The sequence below is a fragment of the Cetorhinus maximus genome, chromosome 11 (assembly GCF_964194155.1).
Source record: "Cetorhinus maximus chromosome 11, sCetMax3.hap1.1, whole genome shotgun sequence".
Classification (NCBI taxonomy): Eukaryota; Metazoa; Chordata; class Chondrichthyes; order Lamniformes; family Cetorhinidae; genus Cetorhinus; species Cetorhinus maximus.
The window spans coordinates 121,728,089-121,749,591 of NC_135889.1; the positions used below are offsets into that span (position 1 = coordinate 121,728,089).

The window sequence follows — 21,503 nt, forward strand, 5'->3', positions numbered from 1 at the left end:
TTGTCGCTTGACTAGCAATCCAAAGACCCCGGGGTAATGCTCTGGGGACCCGGGTTCAAATCCTGCCTTGGCAGATGGTGGAATTTGAATAAAAATCTGGAATCGTTAGTCCAATGACAACCAGGAAACCATTGTCGATCTGGTTCACTAATGCCCCCTTAGGGAAGGAAATCTGTTGTCCTTACCTAACCTACATGTGACTGTGGTTGACTCTTAACTGCGCTCTGAATTGAATGACTCAAGTTGTAACATAAAAAAAAGGAATGAAACTGGAAACCAGCAGAGGTGGTGGTGGCACTGTGTTATACAGTCAGGAGAGAGCAGCCCTGGGGGTCCTCAACATCGACTCTGGACCCCATGAAGGCTCATGGCATCAGGTTAAACATGAGCAAGGAAACCTCCTGCACATACTGCCCTCCATCCCTCAGCTGATGAATCAGTGCTCCTCCATGTTGAACACCAGTAGCAATCCAGAGACCCAGAGTAATGCTCCGGGGACCTGGGTTCAAATCCCCCACGGCACTGAGGGCTCAGAATATACTCTGGGTGGAGGACTTCACCAAGAGTGGCTCGGTAGCACCAGTACTGGCCGAGTCTTAAATGACATAGCTGCTAGACTGGTTGAGTGAGGGAAAAAACTCATCCTCACCAACCTGCCTGCTGCAGATGTATCTGTCCGTGACAGTATCAGTAGGAGTGACCACCACACAGTCATTGTGGAGACGAAGGCTGCCTTCACACTGAGGATACTCGCCATCATGTTGTGTGGTAAATGGGATATTTATTTCAAACAGATCTAGCAGCTCAAGACTGGGCATCCATGGGGCTCTGTGGGCCATCAGCAGAATTGTACTCGAACACAATCTGTAACCTCATGGCCCTGGTTCAATGAAGAGTGTAGAAGTGCATGCCAGGAGCAGCATACCTACAAATGAGATGGCAACCTGGTGAAGCTATAACACAGGACTACCTGCATGCCAAACAGCATAAGCAGCAAGTGATAGACAGAGCTAAGCGATCCCTCTTGCCACATCCGGTTGTGAATGGTGGTGGACAATTAAATAACTCACTGGAGGAGGAGGCTCCACAAATATCCCCATCCTTAATGATGGAGGAGCCCAGCACATCAGTGCAAAAGATAAGGCTGAAGCATTCGCAACAATCTTCAGCCAGAAGTGCCGAGTGGATGATCCATCTCGGCCTCCTCCGGAGGTCCCCAGCATCACAGGTGCCAGTCTTCAGCCAATTTGATTCACTCCATGTGGTATCAAGAAACGGCTGAAGGCACTGGATACTGCAAAGGCTATGGGCCCTGTATTCCGGCAATAGTACTGAAGACTTGTGTTCCAGAACTTGCTGCTCCCCTAGCCAAGCTGTTCCAGTACAGCTACAACAATGGCATTTACCTGGCAATGTGGAAAATTGCCCAGCTACGTACTGTACACAAAAAGCAGGACGAATCCAACCTGGCCAATTACCGCTCCATCAGCTTACTCTCGATCATCAGTAAAGTAATGGAAGGGGTCATCAACATTGCTATCAAGCAGCACATGCTTAGTAACTGCCTGCTCACTGATGCCCAGTTTGGATTCCCCCAAGGCCACTCAGCTCCTGACCTCATAACAGCCTTGGTTCAAACATGGACAAAAGAGCTGAACTCCCAAGGTGAGGTGAGAGTGACTGCCCTTAACATCAAGGCAGCATTTGACCGAGTGTGGCATCAAGGAGCCCTAGCAAAACTGGAGTCAATGGGAATCAGGGGGAAATCTCTCTGCTGGTTGGATTCATAACTAGCACAAAGGAAGATAGTTGTGGTTGTTGGAAGTCAGTCATCTCAGCTTCAGGACATCACTGCAGGAGTTCCTCAGGGTAGTGTCCTCAGCCCAACCATCCTCAGCTGTTTCATCAATAACCTTCCTTCTATCATAAGGTCAGGAGTGGGGATGTTCGCTGATGATTGCACATTGTTCAGCACCATTCACGACTCCTCAGATACTGAAGCAGTCCATGTTCAAATGCAGCAAGACCTGGACAATATCCAGGCTTGGGCTGACAAGTGGCAAGTGACATTCATGCCACACAAGTGTCAGGCAGTGACCATCTCCAACAAGAGAGAATCCAACCAATGCCCCTTGATGTTCAATGGCATTACCATTACTGAATCCCCCACTATCAACATCCTGGGGGTTACAATTGACCAGAAACTGAACTAGACTGGCCATATAAACACTGAGGCTACAAGAGCAGGTCAGAGACTAGGAATCATGCGACGAGAAAGTCATCTCCTGACTTCCCAAAGCCTGTCCACCATCTACAAGGCACAAGTCAGGAGTGTGATGGAATACTCCCCACGTGCCTGGATGAGTGCAGCTCCCAGAACATTCAAGATGCTTGACACCGTCCAGGACAAATCAGCCTGCTTGACTGGCACTGCACCCACAAACATTCACTCCATCCACCACCGACGCACAGTAGCAGCAGTGTGTACCATCTACAAGATGCACTGCAGGAATTCACCAAGGCTCCTTCGACTGCACCTTCCAAACCCACGACCACTGCCATCTAGAAGGACAAGGGCAGCAGACACATTGGAACACCACCACCTGGGAGTTCTCCTCCAAGACACTCACCGTCCTGACTTGGAAATATATTGCCGTCCCTTCACTGTCGCTGGGTCAAAATCCTGGAACTTCCTTCCTAACAGCACTGTGGATGTACTTACATCACATGGACTGCAGCAGTTCAAGAAGGCAGCTCACCACCACCTTCTCATGGGCAATTAGGGATGGGCAATAAATGCTGGCCCAGCCAGCGAAGCCCACATCCCGTGAATGAATAAAAAAAATAGCCCTGAATGAAGATGCTAGTGGGGCACCTTCTTGAACACAATTGAGTGGCTTTCCTAGGCCATTTCTGAGGGCAGCTAAGAGTCAACCACATTGCTGGGGTCTGGAGTCATATGTAGGTCAGACCGGGTAAGGGTGGAAGATTTCCTTCCCTAAGGGACATCAGTGAACCAGATGGGTTTTTATAACAAGCCGGTAGTTTCATGCTCACCGTTATTGATACTAGCTTTTCATTCTAGATTTTTAAAATTAATTCAGCTGCCTTGGAGGGATTTGAACACATGACTCTGGATCATTCGTCCAGGCAACTGGATTACTTAGATGGAGTATTTGTGACCCTTTTAAGTTCACAAAGTCTAACCGTTATATGTAGGAAGGAGCCAGGGATCACTGATACTATTTCTGGTTAGGCTAAGGTCAATTAGTGGGGAATTGTGTCTTTGAGGGTTGGCCATACTGGGTCAGGCTGCTGGAGAGATACACTCATATCCCTCATTCCCACATCTGCAGACAGAGATGAGCATTCCCTCTCTGACAGAGGCTCAGTGCGTGTGGAGGCTTCTATCTCCAGAGAAAGTAGGGACAGCAGAGAGAAATAGATACATGACTACTTGACTACAAGCAGGAAGATGAAAGAAAGAAAATGTCATTCAGTCCATTCATCCTGTTCTGTGCATTCAGTTAGATGATTTCATGGCTGATGTGTGCTATGTACTCTTGGTTATTACCCTTCAATACCCTTACCAAACAACATTCTAAGTCCCTGACCTGAAACATTGGCCCAGATTTTCACTACCAAGGCGCATCTGCTGAGCTGGGAAATTTCAGCTGAGAGCCCAGACTTGCAACTCTGTTTACGCAGCTGGAGAGAACTGTTCACTTTGCTTGATTGACATCTCAATGAGGTTACAATAAGTTATTTTTCTGTGATCTCTCTTGTCAAGCTGTCAATGTTTATTTGCACAAGATTAAGAGGTATCAAATGCTTAAAGCTTCTGTTATTGATACTTTAATGGTCTGGTTGATTGACACTTTTATAGGGCTGTAGGGACACCATTTTGTTTTTAAAAAAATTATAAATGGACTTTTAAGCAGTTTCACACATGCCATTGTAACTATAAGGTTAATTCATCCTGTACATAGTGTATACTGGGTGAATGGACATGAAAGTACCATGAGTTGGCATGGAGGGTATAAGGGGCCATTGGGGTGGGTGGGGTGGCATGAGTTGGTATCGAGTTGGTATGGGGGCAATAAAGGGCCATGGGGGTGTGAGGCATGAGTTGGCAAGGGAGATATAAGGGACCATGGGAGTGGGTGGAAGGCATGAGTTAGCTGTGAGTTGGAATAGACGGGGCATGTGGGAATGGGTAAGGCCTTTTGAAGTTACCTTTCAAAAGGTTCCTGAATCCAGACTGTGGTTCACGACTCCTCCGAGGGGCCGTGAACCCGAGTCATGGAGAAGCTGGTCCGACTGTATGAAAGTTGTGGGGGGCTAGGAGATGGCCTTCCACAATGAAGCCAGCCAGGTTGGGGCTGCAGGGCGAGGGCTACCTGCACCCTTACCCACGCCAGTGAAAATTGAGGATTACTGGGAATGGAGGCAAGATATTTTGTGGAAGAGAGTTCCAGGTGTCACCCCTGAATGGCCTAGCTCTATTTGTAAGGCTGTGTCCCCTTGTTCTAACTCCCTCCAACCAAGGAAATAGTTTCTCAAGTACCCTCTCAAGTAATGTTGCACGCTTGTCTGAAAGCGGCCCAGTCACAGTATGCTGCTCCCAGTGGTACAGCGTGAAAGGCATGTCAGTGTGGCCAATGATCAGCGCATCCAATTGGCTGCACCTGCCAAGAGACCACCGACCATATCCCAGACACTGGCAAAACTACCTCCAATCCAGAGATTTGAGCACACAATCCAGGCTGACAAAATGAGCACTGAGGGAGTGCTGCACAGTTGGAGGAGCCGTCATGCAAGTCAGACTTTAAACCAAGGTCCCATTTGCCCTCTTGATGGGTATAAAACATCCCGTAGCCACTATTTTGAAGAAGAGGAGGGGGTTCCCCCCGCAGTGTCCTGGATAAATATATGTCCCTCAATCAACATCATTAAAAGACAGATGTCGTTGTCACATTGCAGTTTTTGAGAGTTTGCTGTGCGAAAATTGGCTTCCATGTTTCCTACCTTACAACAGTGACTACACTTCAAACAAGGACTCAGTTGGTTGTAAGGAACTTTGGAATGTCCTGAAAGGGAGAGCAGTTCAAGAAGAAAGGTCACCACTATCTTTTCAAAGGCAAACTAGGACTAAACAATAAAGGCCGGCCTTGCCTGTATCTCCCTGATCCCAAGAATAAATTACAAAGAAAAGACTAATACCCTTCACAGCCACAGATACCGAGACCAAATTAGAATATCCCTCAAGGATGAGGTCAACAAACTCAAAGTAACCACAGACCGAAGCTGGGACTGTAAGGGCTCAGTACTACTCTGAACAATGCATTCATTTGCAGGGCATTCAGAACCACTCAGTACAACAGATTACTGCAGGATGCAAATTCCTCTTTTGTTACCCCCAAGACACTGAGAGGGTATGCTTATCAGGAAAGGCTGGAAGTATTAAGAGTGAGGATGACTGCCCTTGTAGGGGAGATCACAACAAGTGCTATAACTATAAGTTAGTCTCTACTTAAACCAATAGGGAATTCAGGAGAAATTTCTTTACCGAGAGAGTGGTGAGAATGTGGAACTCGCTACCAAAAGTAGTAGTTGAGGCGAAAAGCAGAGGTATATTTAAGGGGAAGCTAGATTAACACCTTTGGAGTAAGGAATATGTTGATGGGGAGAGATGAAAATGAATGGGAAGAGGCTCGTCTGGAGCAGAGACCAGTTGGGCTGAATGGCCTGTTTCTGTGCTGTAGGCTCAAAGTACTTAAGTGTAATACAGTTCCATGTTAAACACTCTCTTATGTTGTTTGATCAGAATGTGAAATCCAAGACTTTGACCTTCACGCTGGAGGAGATGCAAGGGTTTGTGTCGGAGGCCAGTAACCTGATCCTTTTACGAATTCTAGCCCAACGAAACAAGGTCCCTGACAACATGGTCTTCCTCTCTTTTGATACTGAAATGGAACTTTCCCCTTCCACATATGTAAGTACCGAGTCTGGGGTCCTTTAATCGGCAGAGTGAGGGTGGAGGGGAGCATGGGTTACCAGAGATTTTTAAATGTCACAACCAATCTGACTTTGAGTTTCAGTAAACTCTGTGCTCCCCCCCTGCCCAGCCCACCCACCTCCCCTACTTGGAGTGAAACTGTCGGGAGGAAGGGGGGAGAGGTGGGAATTCACAATAAAATAAAATAATTTTCTGATTGAACAAAAATCACCTGTAAAGTCTTGTCTGATTATAGGCGGTGCTAGAGGTAAAGAGCAGGGCGGTGAGACTAATTGGATAGCTATTTCAGTCAGAGGCAATACAGCATGATGGGCCCAATGGTCTTCTCCCATGCTGTACGTTTTCAAGCAGTTTACATTTTACCTCCCTCTATGTATCTGTGATTGTACAATGTGTGACCCATGGGTGGCACCCTTGCCTCTGAGTCAGAAGGTGCTGGGTTCATAATCCCATTCCAGAGACTTGGACACAAAATTTAAACTGGCATTCCCTGTGCAGTACCAGAGGAGTGCTGCACTGTTAACAGCATGTAAGCTGTTAAACTGAAGGCCCCATCTGCCTTCTCAGGTGGAACATGGCTAGGCATTATTTTGAGAACAGAAGGGGTGTTCTTCCAGGTGTCAACTGACAACAAATAATGAAACACATTATCGGATGTTCATCGATATTGCTGTTTATGGGAGTTTGCCATGTTTATCAAATCACGATAGTGGCTTTGCTGCTAATGTAAAGCACTTTGGGATGTCCTGGGGTCACAAAAAGTGCTACATACGTGCAGGACTTTATTTCCTGACATGTGTTGAACCATCCGATTGTCTGGTATCCTCATATAATCCCATGGGTCTTTGGCAACAGCAACTACTGGACTTCTGATGAATTCCTTGTCCTGTGAATTTTTTTCTTTTCAACAGATGGATCTGGGGCACAGAATGATGAAGATTGGAAAGGAAGAAAAGGATGTTTTGGGCATCCAAAGGACAGTTCACTCAGAGGAAGATGGTCCCATGAGCTGGCAGTGCAACTTCCTGCCGGATGGGTGAGTGCTGGAGCAGCCCCGCCATGTTCTAACATTTATTTATTTGCTAGTTTGGGTGCCCAAGACCCATTGTAGCGCCAACATAGAACCTCGGCACAATACTGAATGTTTAATGTTGAATTAATTGCTTCTTCATGCCTGTGTATGAATCTGGGGTTCCAATACTCCATGTAAAAACCAACTGGGCTTAATTGGTGGCACTCTTTGCCCTGACTCAGTGGGTTGTGGGGCTTGGATGAGGGATAGGCAAGAAGCGCTGGCCTTGCCAGTGACCACCCATCATCCCATAAAATTAGGATGAGCAACCGAAAGCATGGCCAAAGAGGTAGGTTTTAAGGAGGGCCTAAAAGGAGACGGGGGGCTTAGGGCCCAGGCAATTGGCAATAGTGTAAAAAATATCCACAAGGATGATAACAAAATTGAGAGGTAATGACTATTGGGAAAACTGAACAGGCTGGGGTTCTTTTCTCTTAAACCACCCCTGTTGTGGAGAGATGGTGGCGTAATGTCACAGGACTAGTAATCCAGAGGCCCGGGCTAATGATCTGGGGACATGGGTTCAAATCCCACCATCAGCTGCTGGAATGTAAATTCAATTAATAAATCTGGAAATAAAACTAGTCTCAGTAATGGTGACCTTGAAACTTTCATCGATTGTTGTAAAAACCCATCTGGTTCACAAATGTCCTTTAGAAAAGGAAATCTGCCGCCCTTACCTGGTCTGGCCTACATATGACTCCAGACCGAAAGCAATGTGGTTGACTCTTAACTGCCCTCTGCAATGGCCTAGCAAGTGAAGTGAAGCTACTCAGTTCAAGGGCAATTAGGGATGGGCAACAAATGCTGGCCTTGCCGGCAACACCAACATCCCATGAAAGAATAAAGAAAAGGAAAGGGATGTGTGGCCTAAAAGAAAGCTTTAAAATGATGACAGGGATTGATAGGAGAGACATAGAGATGTTTCTACTATGGAGGAGACTAAACCTAGGGGCCATAAATATAAAATAGTCACTTAATAATCCAATAGGGAATTCAGGGGAAACAGTTTTACCCAGAGGGTGGTGAGAATGTGGAATTTGCCACCACAAGGAGTAGTTGAGGCAAGTAGCACTGATGCATTTAAAGGGAAGCTAGATAAACATATGAGGGAGAAAGGAAAAGGATATATATATATGCTGCCCTCGTCCTTCTAAATGGTAATGGTCATGGGTTTGGAAGGTGCTGTCTAAGGAGCCTTGGTGAATTCCTGCAGTGCATCTTGTAGATGGTACACACTGCTACTACTGTGCATCGGTGGTGGAGGAAGTGAATGTTTGTGGATGTGGTGCCAATCAAGTGGGCTGCTTTGTCCTGGACATTGTCAAGCTTCTTGAGTGTTGTGGGAGCTTCACTCATCCAGGCAAGTGGGGAGTATTCCATCATATGCCTGACTTGTGCCTTATAGATGGTGAACAGGCTTTGGTGAGTCAGGAGGTGAGCTTCTCATCGCAAGATTCCTAGCCTCTGACCTGCTTTTCTAGCCACAGTATTTATATGGCTAGTCCAGTTGAGTTCCTGGTCAATGGTAACCCCCAGGATGTTGATCGTGGGGGATTTAGTGATGGTAATAGCATTGAATGTCAAGGGGCAATGGTTAGATTCTCTCTTGTTGGAGGTGGCCATTGCCTGGCACTTGTGTGGCGCGAATGTAACTTGCCACTTATAGCCCAAACCTGAATGTTGTCTAAGTCTTACTGCATATGGACACAGACTCCTTCAGTATCTGAGGAGTTGCAAATGGTGCTGAACATTGCGCAAATTATCAGTGAACATCCCCACTTTTGATCTTGTGATGGAGGGAAAGTCATTGATGAAGCAGCTGAAGATGGTTGGGCCAAGGGCACTGCCCTGAGGAACTCCTGCAGTGATGTCCTGGAGTTAAGGTGCAAAGGTGCTCTTTCACAACCATCTTCCTTTGTGCTAGGTATGACTCCAACCAATGGAGAGTTTTCCCCCTGATTCCCATTGATTTCAGTTTTGCTGGGGCTCCTTGATGTCACAGTCAGTCAAATGCGGCCTTGATGTCAAGAGCAGTCACTCTCCCCTCACCTCGGTGTTCAGCTCTTTTGTGCATGTTTGAACCATGGCTGTAGTGAGGTCAGGAGCTGAGTGGCCCTGGCAGAACCCAAACTGGGCATCAGTGAGCAGGTTATTGCTAAGTAAGTACTGCTTGATAGCATGGTCGATGACACCTTCCATTAGTTTCCTCATGATCGAGGATAGACTGATTGGGCGGTAATATGCCTGGTTGGATTGGTCCTGCTTTTTGCGTACTGGACATAACTGGGCAATTTTCCACATTGCTGGGTAGATGCCAGTGTTGTAGCTGTACTGGAACAGCTTGGCTAGGGACATGGCTAGTTCTGGAGCACAAATCTTCAGTACTACTGGCAGAATGTTGTCAGGACACATGGTCTTTGTAGTATCCTGTGCAGTGTCATGTGGAGTGAATCGAATTTGCTGAAGGCTGCCATCTGTGATGCTGTGGACCTCCGGAGGAGGCAGAGATGCATTTCTGGCTGATGATGGTTTAAAATGCATCAGCCTTGTCTTTTGCACTGCTGTGCTGGGCTTCCCCATCATTGGGGATGGGGATATTTGTGGAGCCTCATCATCCAGTGAATTGTTTAATTGTCCACCACCATCCAATACCAGATGTGGCAGGACTGCAGAGCTTAGATCTGATCCCTTGGCTGTGGGATCATTTAGCTCTGTCTATCACTTACTGCTTCCACTGTTTAGCATGTAAGTAGTCCTGTATTATACTTCACCAGGTTGGCACCTCATTTTTAGGTATGCCTGGTGCTGCTCCTGGCATGCCCTCCTGCACTCTTTATTGACCCAGGGTTCATCGCCCGGCTTGATGGGAATGGTAGGGTGGGGGATATGACGGCTGTGAGGTTACAGATTGTGGTTGAGCTCAATTCTGCTGTTGCTAATGGCCCACAGTATCTTATGGATGTCCAATTTTGAGTTGCTACTTCTGTTCGAAATCTATCCCATCTAACATGGTGGTCGTGCCACTCAACACATTGGAGGGTATCCTCAATGTGAAGTTTGGACTTCATCTCCACAAGGACTGTGTAGCGGTTATTCCTACTGATGCTCTCATTGACAGATGCATCTGTGACAGGTAGATCAGTGAGGGTGAGGTCACGTAGGTTTTTTCTCTTATTGGTTCCCACACGACCTGATGCAGACCCAGCTATGTTCTTTAGGACTCAGCCAGCTCAGCCAGTAGTGGTGCCACTGAGCCACTCTTGATGATGGACATTGAAGTCCCCCACCCAGAGTACATTCTGTGCCCTTGCCACATTTTGCGCTTCTTCCAAGTGGTGTTCAACATGGAGGAGCACTGATACATCAGCTGAGGGAGGTGGATAGGTGGTAATCAGCAGGAGGTTTCCTTGTCCATGTTTGACCTGATGCCATGAGACTTCATGGGGTCCGGAGTCGATGTTGAAGACGCCCAGGGAAACTCCCTCCCAACTGTATACCGCTGTGCCGCCACCTCTGGTGGGTTTGTCCTGCTAATGGGACAGGACATACCCAGGGTGGTGTCTGGCACATTACTTGTAAGGTATGACTCAGTGAGTATGATTATGTCAGGCTGTTGCTTGACTCATTTGTGAGACAGCTCTCCCAGTGTTTGCACAAGCCCCCAGATGTTGGTCAGGAGAACTTTGCAGGATCGATAGGGCTGAGATTGCTGTGATCGTTTCTGGTGCCTAGGTCAAAGCTGAGTGCTCTGTCCGGTTTCATTCCTTTGTGACTTTGTAGGAGTTTGATACAACTGAGTGAATGAAGATGCTTCTCCGGTCACCACTCCTGAGAGTAGCTTTTAATTCCAGATTTTATTAGTTTAATTTTAAATTCCACTAACTGGCATGGTGGCATTTGAACCCATGTCCCCAGAGCATTAAAAATAGAAAATGCTGGAAAAACTCAGCGGGTCTGGCAGCATCCGTGGAGAGAGAAACAGCGTTAATGTTTCGAGTCCGTATGACTCTTCTTCAGAGCTAAACAGAAGTCTATACATGCTCGAAACATTAATTCTGTTTCTCTCTCCACAGACGCTGCCAGACCTGCCGAGATTTTCCAGCATTTTCTGTTTGTATTTCAGATTTCCAGCATCTGCATTATTTTGTTTTTATCCCCAGAGTATTAGCCGGGGCCTCTGGATTACTAGTCCACTGACATTATCAGTATGTCACTGGCTCCCCTTGAATGCCTGGAATATGGGGAAGTAGGGAAGTGAGCTTAATTGGATAATCCTATCAAAGAGTCAACATAGACATGATGGGCTGCAAGGCCTCTATCTTGGAATTATGCTGCATGGATGAAGAAACCTAGTTATACGTGTAATTCTGGCCTCCTACACATCTCCAATTTCTATCGCTCCACCATTGCCTTACTTTTTAGATTTGTTCCTCTAAACACCTCTTCTTTACCTCTTTAAAGACTCTCTTTAATTCCCCCCTCTTTAGCCTTTTCTAATGTCTCCTTATGTGCCTCAGTGTCAACAAAGCTCCTATGAAACATCTTGGGCCTTTTTTTTTAATCATGTTGCTGTTTCTGCTAGTTTGACATTGACACTGTTCATTCCTCATTGATTCCTCTGTGCATTCCATTCCTCTTGTAGACATTTAACAAGCAGAGTGCAAGTGGGCTCCCCAGTTACAATGGTGCTGACCAAGCTACCTCATGTGAAACAAACAGGTACTGTGACTATTATACATGCTACACTGTTGGAGGGAATAGTGAAATTTCTTCACTCAGAGAGCTGCTGACATCTGGAGCTCACTAATTGAAAGGGCAGTGGAAGCAGATTCCAAAAGAACTTTCAAAAGGCAATTGGGCTTGTATTTGACAAGGACTAACTTGCAGGGCTATGGGGAAAAAGCTGTGAAGTGAGACTAATTAGATAGCGTCTTTAAAGAGCCAGCACAAGCATGTTGGGCTGAATGGCCTCCTGTGCTGTAAAATTCTATTCTATAATCTGTGGTTTTGCCTTACAAACATTATGTACTACACAAAGTACGCCAACTAGAGGAAGAGGGCTACATTGATATTGGAGCTCCATTATCAACCCTTCCTGCTCTCCTCTAATAGTGACAGAATCAATTGTTGCTGTGTCCAGGCTCAAAATCCCCCCAAACCCCTCTATCATGTTACCTCCTTGCATCCATTGAAAAGCGTACCCCTTCAACAACTTATCTCCCTGCTCAATGCCCACCATTCCCCTCATTAGATGCCACGTGATGCTTCATTAGATCGAATGACCTTGCATTTCTATAGCGCCTTTCACAATCTCAGGATGTCCCAAAGCGCTTTACAGCCACTAAGTAATTTTTAAAGTTAGTGTAGGAATCACAGCAGCCAATTTACACCCAGCAAGTTCCCACAAACAGCAGTATGGTGATAACCAGATAATCTGTTTTTAGTGACTTTGGTTGAGGGGTAATTATTGACTAGGAACCCCCCCCACCCCAATCGAGAGGTTTCCCCCACTCTTTGAAATAGTGCTGTGTAATCTGCTACATCCACCTGAGAGGGCAGATTGGGAAGGTGCTGTCGAAGAAGTCTTGACATGTTGTTGTATTGCATTTTTTAGGTGGTATACCCTACAGCCACGTTGGTGGAAGGGGTGAATGTTTAATGTGGTGGGGTTCCCATTTAAGCAGACTTCAGGGTTCGCAGCACTCCACCACATGAACAAAGTGGCTCTTACAAACATAACACAGCTATCCCCTAGTACCATGGACCACAAGTGTATTAGTCAAGGTTTGGGTTATCATCAAACATGTTGAGTGAGAAATGGCTGTTCAACCAATCAAGCTCGCTTTAAATGCCGAGAAACTAGGAACTATGGAGGAGCAGAAAGATTTAGGGTTCTGTATACAGAAATCATTAAAAGCTAGTGGACAGATACAAAATATCATTTAAAGGGCTATTGGAATGTTGGCCTTCATTTTAAGGGACTGGAATATAAGGGGGCGGAAGATAGTGTGGGTGGAAGTATAAGGCTCTAGTTAGACCATGTCTGGAGTAACGGTGTTCAGTTCTGGGAACCACATCTCAGGAAAGATATGCTGGTCTTGGGTGGGGTACAGCACAGATTCACCAAGATAATACCATAGGGCAGATAGGATTAAATTATGAGGAAAAGTTGCAGACTCAAATCCCATTGCGTATAGAAGATTAAGGGGTGATACAATCAGGGTGTTTCAGATGATTTTTTTTACGGCTGTTGAGTAAAAACAGAAACTATTTCCCCTGTTTGGGGAACCCAAAACAACCCTAAAATTAGAGCCAGGCCATTCAGGGGTGATGTCAGGAAGCACTTCTTCACACAAAGGAACTCTCTCTCCCACAATAAACTGTTGAGGCTGGGGGTCAGTTGAAGACTTCAGACTGATAGGTTTTTGTTAGATCGGTGTATTGAGGGATACAGAAGCAAGGCGTACGCTATCATTCAACCATGGTCCACTTCCCCCTGCAAATAACATTCCCTACACTTACCCATCTCCATACCCACCTTATTAACCTCCAGTAATGCTGCACATAGCTTATCCCACTTCTTTTGATGGGCACAGTATCCACATACTTCACCGGGGTCCATCACTTATTGTGCCTTCAATTGGATTTACAGGAGAGTTTTAGATTATTATTGATTTAAGGAATTTTCCTTTGCTTCTGAACTTTTGCAGTTGAAGCGGATCCCAAACCAGTATTTGAGAAGAAGCCGCTGAATTGGGAGGAGGACATGCAGCTATATTTTAAATTTATCGACAGAACGGTAACATCTAATAGCGACTTGGAACGGCTCCTGAATTCAAACTGAACATAAGATGAAAATTTGTTCTTTGTTTTTAAACCTCTGGCCACCCAGAAAAGTGAAACTAAAAAAAAAAGCCACAGGTGTGCAGTGTTGCAGCATATTGAGTTACAGCATGCTGCATTGCTGCTCAGTGCATTGAGCTACAGCATGCTGCATTGCTGCTCAGTACATTGAGTTACAGCATGCTGCATTGCTGCTTGGTGCATTGAGTTACAGCATGCTGCATTGCTGCTCAGTGCATTGAGTTACAGCATGCTGCATTGCTGCTCTGCATTGAGCTACAGCATGCTGCATTGCTGCTCGGTGCATTGATTTACAGCATGCTGCATTGCTGCTCAGTACATTGAGTTACAGCATGCTGCATCACTGCTCAGTGCATTAAGTTACAGCATGCTGCATTGCTGCTCGGTGCATTGATTTACAGCAAGCTGCATTGCTGCTCAGTACATTGAGTTACAGCATGCTGCATTGCTGCTCAGTACATTGAGTTACAGCATGCTGCTTGGTGCATTTAGTTATAGCATGCTGCATCGCTGCTCAGTGCATTAAGTTACAGCATGCTGCATCGCTGCTCAGTGCATTAAGTTACAGCATGCTGCATCCCTGCTCAGTGCATTAAGTTACAGCATGCTGCATTGCTGATCGGTGCATTGATTTACAGCATGCTGCATTGCTGCTCAGTGCATTAAGTTACAGCATGCTGCATCCCTGCTCAGTGCATTAAGTTACAGCATGCTGCATTGCTGATCGGTGCATTGATTTACAGCATGCTGCATCCCTGATCAGTGCATTAAGTTACAGCACGCTGCATTGCTGATTGGTGCATTGAGTTACAGCACGCTGCATTGCTACTCTAGCATTGAATTACAAAATGCCACATTGCTGCTCAGTGCAATGATTTTTTTTATTTGTTCACGGGATTTGGGTGTCGCTGGCTAGGCCAGCATTTATTGCCCATCCATAATTGCGCTTATTCAGCGGGCATTTTAAGAGTCAACCACATTATCATGGATCTGGAGTCACATGTAGGTGACCAGGTTAGGACAGCAGATTTCCTTCCCCTAAAGGCAATAGCGAACCAGATGGGTTTTTTATGACAATCAGCAATGGTTTCATGGTCATCATTAGATGTTTTAACTCCAGATTTTTATTGAATTCAAATTCTGCCATCTGCCGTGGTGGGATTTGAACTCGGGTCCCCAGACAATTATCCTGGGTCTCTGGATTACCAATCCAATATCACTACTCCACCCCCTCTCCCTAAATGAGTTACAGCATGTTGCATCACTCTCAGTGCATTGAGTTACAGCAAGCTGAATCATTGCTCTAGCATTGAGTTACAGCAAGCTGCATCGCTGCTCTAGCATTGAGTTATAGCATGCTGCATCGCTGCTCAGTGCATTGAGTTACTGCAAGCTGCATTATTGCTCTAGCATTGAGTTACAGCAAGCTGCATCATTGCTCTAGCATTGAGTTATAGCATGCTGCATTGCTGCTCTAGCATTGAGTTAAAGCATGCTGCATCGCTACTCAGTGCATTGAGTTACAGCATGCTGCATCCCTGCTCAGTACATTGAGTTACAGCAAGCTGCATCGCTGCCCAGTACATTGAGTTGCAGCAAGCTGCATCGCTGCTCTAGTATTGAATTACAGCAAGCTGCATTACTGCCCTAGCATTGAGTTACAGCAAACTGCATTACTGCTCTAGCATTGAGTTACAGCAAGCTGCATCGCTGCTCTAGCATTGAGTTATAGCATGCTGCATCGCTGCTCAGTGCATTGAGTTACTGCAAGCTGCATTATTGCTCTAGCATTGAGTTACAGCAAGCTGCATCATTGCTCTAGCATTGAGTTACAGCATGCTGCATTGCTGCTCTAGCATTGAGTTACAGCAAGCTGCATTACTGCTCTAGCATTGAGTTACAGCAAGCTGCACCATTGCCCTAGCATTGAGTTACAGCAAGCTGCATTACTGCTCTAGCATTGAGTTACAGCAAGCTGCATCACTGCTTAGTGTAACGAGTTAAAACAAGTTGTGATGCTGAGACCCAAAGCACGCTGCTCCCTATGACAGTCTTCAGTGCGTCTTTTGAGGTTTAGTCGCTTCTTTCTCAAAAGGATGGTGACCATCTACCCCCACAGCAAGCTGTCGCCCAGCCCCCAGCTGCTGCATTTGTACTTCTTTGTGGCCAGTTAGGAAGACCCAACGTTACCTTCCCTATAAAGGCTGATAGTTGCTATGTCGAGACATAAGAAGGACACCAGAGAGTCCTATTGTATAACTGGCTACAGGGTGAGTTAGCACCTCATTCACCTCTGGAAGCTGGTTTTGAATTCCACAAGAACTTACATTTACATAGCAGCTTTCATATAGTAAAAGTTCCCAAGGTGCTTTACGGTAGTTACCAGATTTGACACCAAGCCACATATGGAGATATTAGGACAGATGAGGTAATTTTTAAGGAATGTCTTAAAAGTAGAATAGAAAGGTTTATGGAGGGAATTCCAGAGCTTAGGGCTCAGGCAGCTGAAGGCAAGGCTGCCAATGGTGGAGTGATGAACACTGGGGATGCACAGAAGGCCAGAATTGGAGAAGCGCAGAGATCTCAAGAGGATTGTAGAGCTGGAGGAGATTACAGAGACAGGGAGAGGGTGAGAACATGGAGAGATGTGAAGATGAGAATTTTAAAATTGAGGCGTTGGGAACTGGGAGTCAAAGTAGGTCATTGGGTGCAGGAGGTGATGGATGAGCGGAACTTCATTCAAGTTCAGTTGAGATTCATGGAATGAAAGACTGTCTTCTGACTGCAAGGGTCAGATGTGAAACGAATTTTGACAGTATCATGTCAGTGCCTGGGATGAATGGGCCCAAGCTACAAAATTAACCCCCTAACTGGCAATCTCATTCAGCAGAGACTGTAGCATGGCACACCTCCAGTAGGGAACATTCTTCTGGGATTGGGGCTGAGACACATTGCAGGAGTTCAGAAGGAACTTTAGCCTGCTAAATCTGACACTGAAATTTATGTTACTTATATAAAACTCTGGTCAGACCCCATTTGGAGTAATTGTAAATGCTGGGATATGGAACATGATCAGCTTCAGGGACTCGGTGTCAACATTGAATACCCTTAGGTCAGATATGAGAAAAAACAGGAACAGGAGGAGGCAAATCAGTCTCCAAGCCTGCTCAGTCATTCAATTAAATCATGGCTGATCTGTATCCTTAATCCATCTACCCATCTTGGTTCCATATCCTTTAATACCCTTACCTAACAAAAATCTAGCAAATTCAGTTTTTGAAAATTTCAATTGACCACAAGACTTAATAGCTTTGTTATGGTTATATCCATCACCTCCTGTGCACAATGACCTACTGTGACTCCCAGTTCTGGGCACTGCACCTCTAGATGAAGATGTTGGCTTTGGAGAGGGTGCAGCACAAATTCACCAGAATGATACCAGGGGTTAAAACAGTTAAATCATGAGGACAGGCTGCATTGACTAGGCTTGTATTCCATTCAATGTAGAAGATTAAGGGGTGATCTAATCAAGATGTTTATGATTAGAGGAGTCAATAGGGTCGATAGAGAGAAACTATATTCTCTGGTGGGAGGAATCCAGAACAAGGGGACATAAAATTTGAGCCAGCCATTCAGGGGTGAAGTCAGGAAACACTTCTTCACACAAAAGGCAGTAGGAAATTTGGAACTCTCTCCCCATAACAAAGCTATTAAGTCTTGGGGTCAATTGAAATTTTCAAAAACTGAATTTGCTAGATTTTTGTTAGGTAAGGGTATTAAAGGATATGGAACCAAGATAGGTAGATGGAGTAAGGATACAGATCAGCCATGATTTAATTGAATGACTGAGCAGGCTTGGAGACTGATTCACCACCTCCTATTCCTGTTTTTTCCCATATCTGACCTAGGAGTATGCAGTGTTGACACCAAGTCCCTGAAGCTGACCATGTTCCATATCCCAGCATTTACATCCTTCACCATCGCAAAAGTAAACATTACACAGCACAGTGATGGGTCTGAAACCTGGGCACAGACTGGAACAATGGGATGACAGTCCCATGTATCCCGTTGGCCAAGCGGGCTGTACAGGCAATGAGTTTGAACAGATCTTAACCCAGCTCTCAGTAGATGAGCCAGCTCTAAGCTCAGCTCTAAGTTGCTATAAACTGCAACCTCTGCTAGACCAACCACAAGGATGGAAATTGGTGAAGAGAGTGACACTACTCTGAGATTAGAACATTTGCCTGTGGTGTTTCTTCAAACAACCCCATTACTGAGGGAGTGTTGCACTTCCAGAGGCACTACCTTCTGGATGAGATTTCTGCCCTCTCAGGTGGTTGTGAAAGATGCCCATTGGCACCATTCAAAGAAGAGCAGGGGAGTTCTCCTGGTGTCGATGTCAATACTTGTTCTTCACCTAATATCAACATAAGCAGATTATCTGGTCATTGTCTCATTTGCTGTTTGTGGGAGTCTGCTGTGCAGAAATTGGCTGCCATGCTTCCTACATTGCAACATTGGCTATAAAGCACTTTGGGACATCCTGAGATCGCGAGAGAAAAATGTGCACCTTTCTACCACTTAGTGGGACAGTGCTACAGTGCACAAACAGCCATGTGCTACAGTGCACAAACAGCCATGTGCTACAGTGCACAAACAGCCATGTGCTACAGTGCACAAACAGCCATGTGCTACAGTGCACAAACAGCCATGTGCTACAGTGCACAAACAGCCATGTGCTACAGTGCACAAACAGCCATGTGCTACAGTGCACAAACAGCCATGTGCTACAGTGCACAAACAGCCAAGTGCTACAGTGCACAAACAGCCAAGTGCTACAGTGCACAAACAGCCAAGTGCTACAGTGCACAAACAGCCATGTGCTACAGTGCACAAACAGCCATGTGCTACAGTGCACAAACAGCCATGTGCTACAGTGCACAAACAGCCATGTGCTACAGTGCACAAACAGCCATGTGCTACAGTGCACAAACAGCCATGTGCTACAGAGCACAAACAGCCATGTGCTACAGTGCACAAACAGCCATGTGCTACAGTGCACAAACAGCCATGTGCTACAGTGCACAAACAGCCATGTGCTACAGTGCACAAACAGCCATGTGCTACTGGCCAGACGTGCCTTAGTGATGTTGGTTGGGTGATAAATATTGGCTCCCTCGGGCACAGATGAGAACACTCCTGCTCTTCTTCGAAATAGTGCCACAGGATGTTTAACATCTCAAATGAAAGTTGGCACCTCTGCCAATGCAGCACTCCCTCAGTAGTAAACAAAAACAGAAAATACTGGAAAAGCATCTGTGGAGAGAGAAACAGAGTTAACGTTTCGAGTCCGTATGACTCTTCTTCAGAGCTCTGAAGAGCCATACAGATTGGAAACGTTAACTCTGTTTTTCTCCCCACAGATGTTGTTAAACCTGCTGAGATTTTCCAGTATTTTCTGTTTTTGTTTCAGATTTCCTGCATCTGCAGTATTTTGCTTTTAACTCCCTCAGTAGTGTCAGCCTGAAATTTGTGCTCAAGTCTCTGTGGAGTGAGTCTCAAACCCACGACCTTCTGACACAAGAGGGGAGAGAGGAAAGTGCTACCCATGGAGGCATAGCTAACATTTGAAAACTTCAGCATGTTCTGTGGGATTGACTGAAGACTGAGTGAACCAGACAGGCTCAGTGAGCTTGTCTGCTTCCTGCCTTTGCCATGTCACCACACATGTGCGCACATTTTTGAAAACTTGTAATGGCAATGGGCCTAAAAGGCTGGTTAACAAAGTCTCTTCTCTTTCTTTCAGGAGGCGCTTAAAGCAGACTACGGTAGCTATCTCCGACACCACCCAGAGTTGAGGTCCTTAATGGCTGACTTCCTGGAATTCCTTCTCCTCCGCAAACCGCATGATGTCGTCACCTTTGCTGCAGAATATTTTGCCTCTTTCTCCACCCTCCGCACAGAACAATCACCCTTCCTGACCGCCAAGAAGTCTAGCCCCTTCAAAGAACAAAAAGATTTAAATTAAAGGTTTTGTGAATCCACTGTAAATGTTATAACGACTTGCATTTTTATAGCATCTTTAACACAGTCAAACAGTTGGATTTAAGAGGCATCTTAAAAGGAGGTGGTGGTCAGGTTTAGGCAGCTGAAGACATGGCTGCTAACATTGGAGCAAAGAAAATCAGATGTGCTCGAGACCAGAATTGGAGGTGTGGAGGAATCAGAGGCTTGTGAGCAGTTACAAAGAAAGGTTGGTGAGGAAACCAAGCTCATGGAGGCATTTGGAAACAGAGGTAAGAAATTTAAAAATCAGGACATTGCCAGACCAGGAGTTAACGTAGATCAGCCAGTGCACCCCATCCCTCCTCACCTAAAGCCCTGTTCCCAGGTTCAATTAAATGAAGTTAAAGTCAATGAGCCATGATCTACTTGCTTTGGTCCCTAACAAAAGCCCATCATTTATTCTTGAAAGCACCAATATGGCCTTTGGGTGTGTATACGTGTGTGTGTGTGTGTGCATGTCTTGCAGATGGGGGGGCTGTTGATTTTTACTAATCTGTGAGAAAAAGTGCATGATATTACGCCAAATGGCTTAATTGAAGATGACGCCATTTCTTCATTCCCTGGAGCAAAGTGTTTCTCTACCGTTTGATACTTTTAACATTTTAAACACCTCAATCCGGACATTGTATCGCTTCTACCACCAAGGATATTCAAACCAAACTTATCCAAACTGCCCTGAATCTAAGCCCCAGTATCATTCTGGTGAAAATTAATGCACATTAACTTAGAACTGGGTTGAAACCAAGTCACTCACGATCCTTATAACTGGAGTAAAACAAGACTCTCACCTCCGAGTCCAGCGGACCGAGACAGGCGACACCAAGACTTAACAGCCATCTCTTCAGGAGCTGAAGATCCCAGAATGTCCCAACACTGTGGAAGCAACCTTCCACACCAAACAGCAGAGGTTCAAGATGAAGGCTCACACCACCATGTAAACTAGGGACAGTCAATACCAACAATGCCTACCTCAGAGGAGGATGGTGGCCCAACACCCATAAGAACAGATATTTCACAATTTGAGTTTCTTTGGGAAGCATGTTGATTTAACAAGCTTTCGCTTGTGTGTTTAAAACATACAAAGGGGTAATTGTTCTGACTGCACTTTGTGAGGAGGCACAGAACTGGTGTTGCTAAAAAAAAAAATGAAGTTTTTCATCTTGCACTCAAGACAGACACAAGGATACCAAATTTTTAAAGGGAGCAACAAAGTGAAAAGGGTGCTGATTGGTTGGCAAGCCAACTCTGATTGGCTGAGGCATTGAGAGTGATATTGTCCCCTATGCTTTTGTTTAATTTTTAAAAATGGCACTTAGATTGGGTGTTAGATCAAGGGCAGTTTGGATAAACTTGGTTTGTATTTCCTTGGTTGCAAGAGGTGCAATGTCTTGGACATGTTCCTTTTGCATGCAGGGGACAGTTCCTTGCACATGACTATACATCGCTTCCAGCAAGCGCAAGTGAGCCACATTGCTAGCC

At 45.6% G+C, this 21,503-nt stretch overlaps 1 protein-coding gene across 2 annotated transcripts in view; it reads left to right on the forward strand.

Annotated features, from left to right (window-relative positions):
* catip (ciliogenesis associated TTC17 interacting protein) overlaps positions 1-20,009 on the forward strand; it is a 38,329-nt gene extending 18,320 nt beyond the window's left edge. For both annotated transcript variants that reach the window (XM_078552672.1, XM_078552673.1), the window contains exons 6-10: positions 5,828-5,995; positions 6,931-7,055; positions 11,737-11,813; positions 13,805-13,893; positions 19,765-20,009. In XM_078552672.1, the coding sequence (XP_078408798.1) occupies positions 5,828-5,995; positions 6,931-7,055; positions 11,737-11,813; positions 13,805-13,893; positions 19,765-19,986 (681 nt within the window). In that variant the 3' untranslated portion in view covers positions 19,987-20,009. The remainder of the gene's footprint in view (positions 1-5,827; positions 5,996-6,930; positions 7,056-11,736; positions 11,814-13,804; positions 13,894-19,764) is intronic.
* Positions 20,010-21,503: the final 1,494 nt, after the last annotated feature.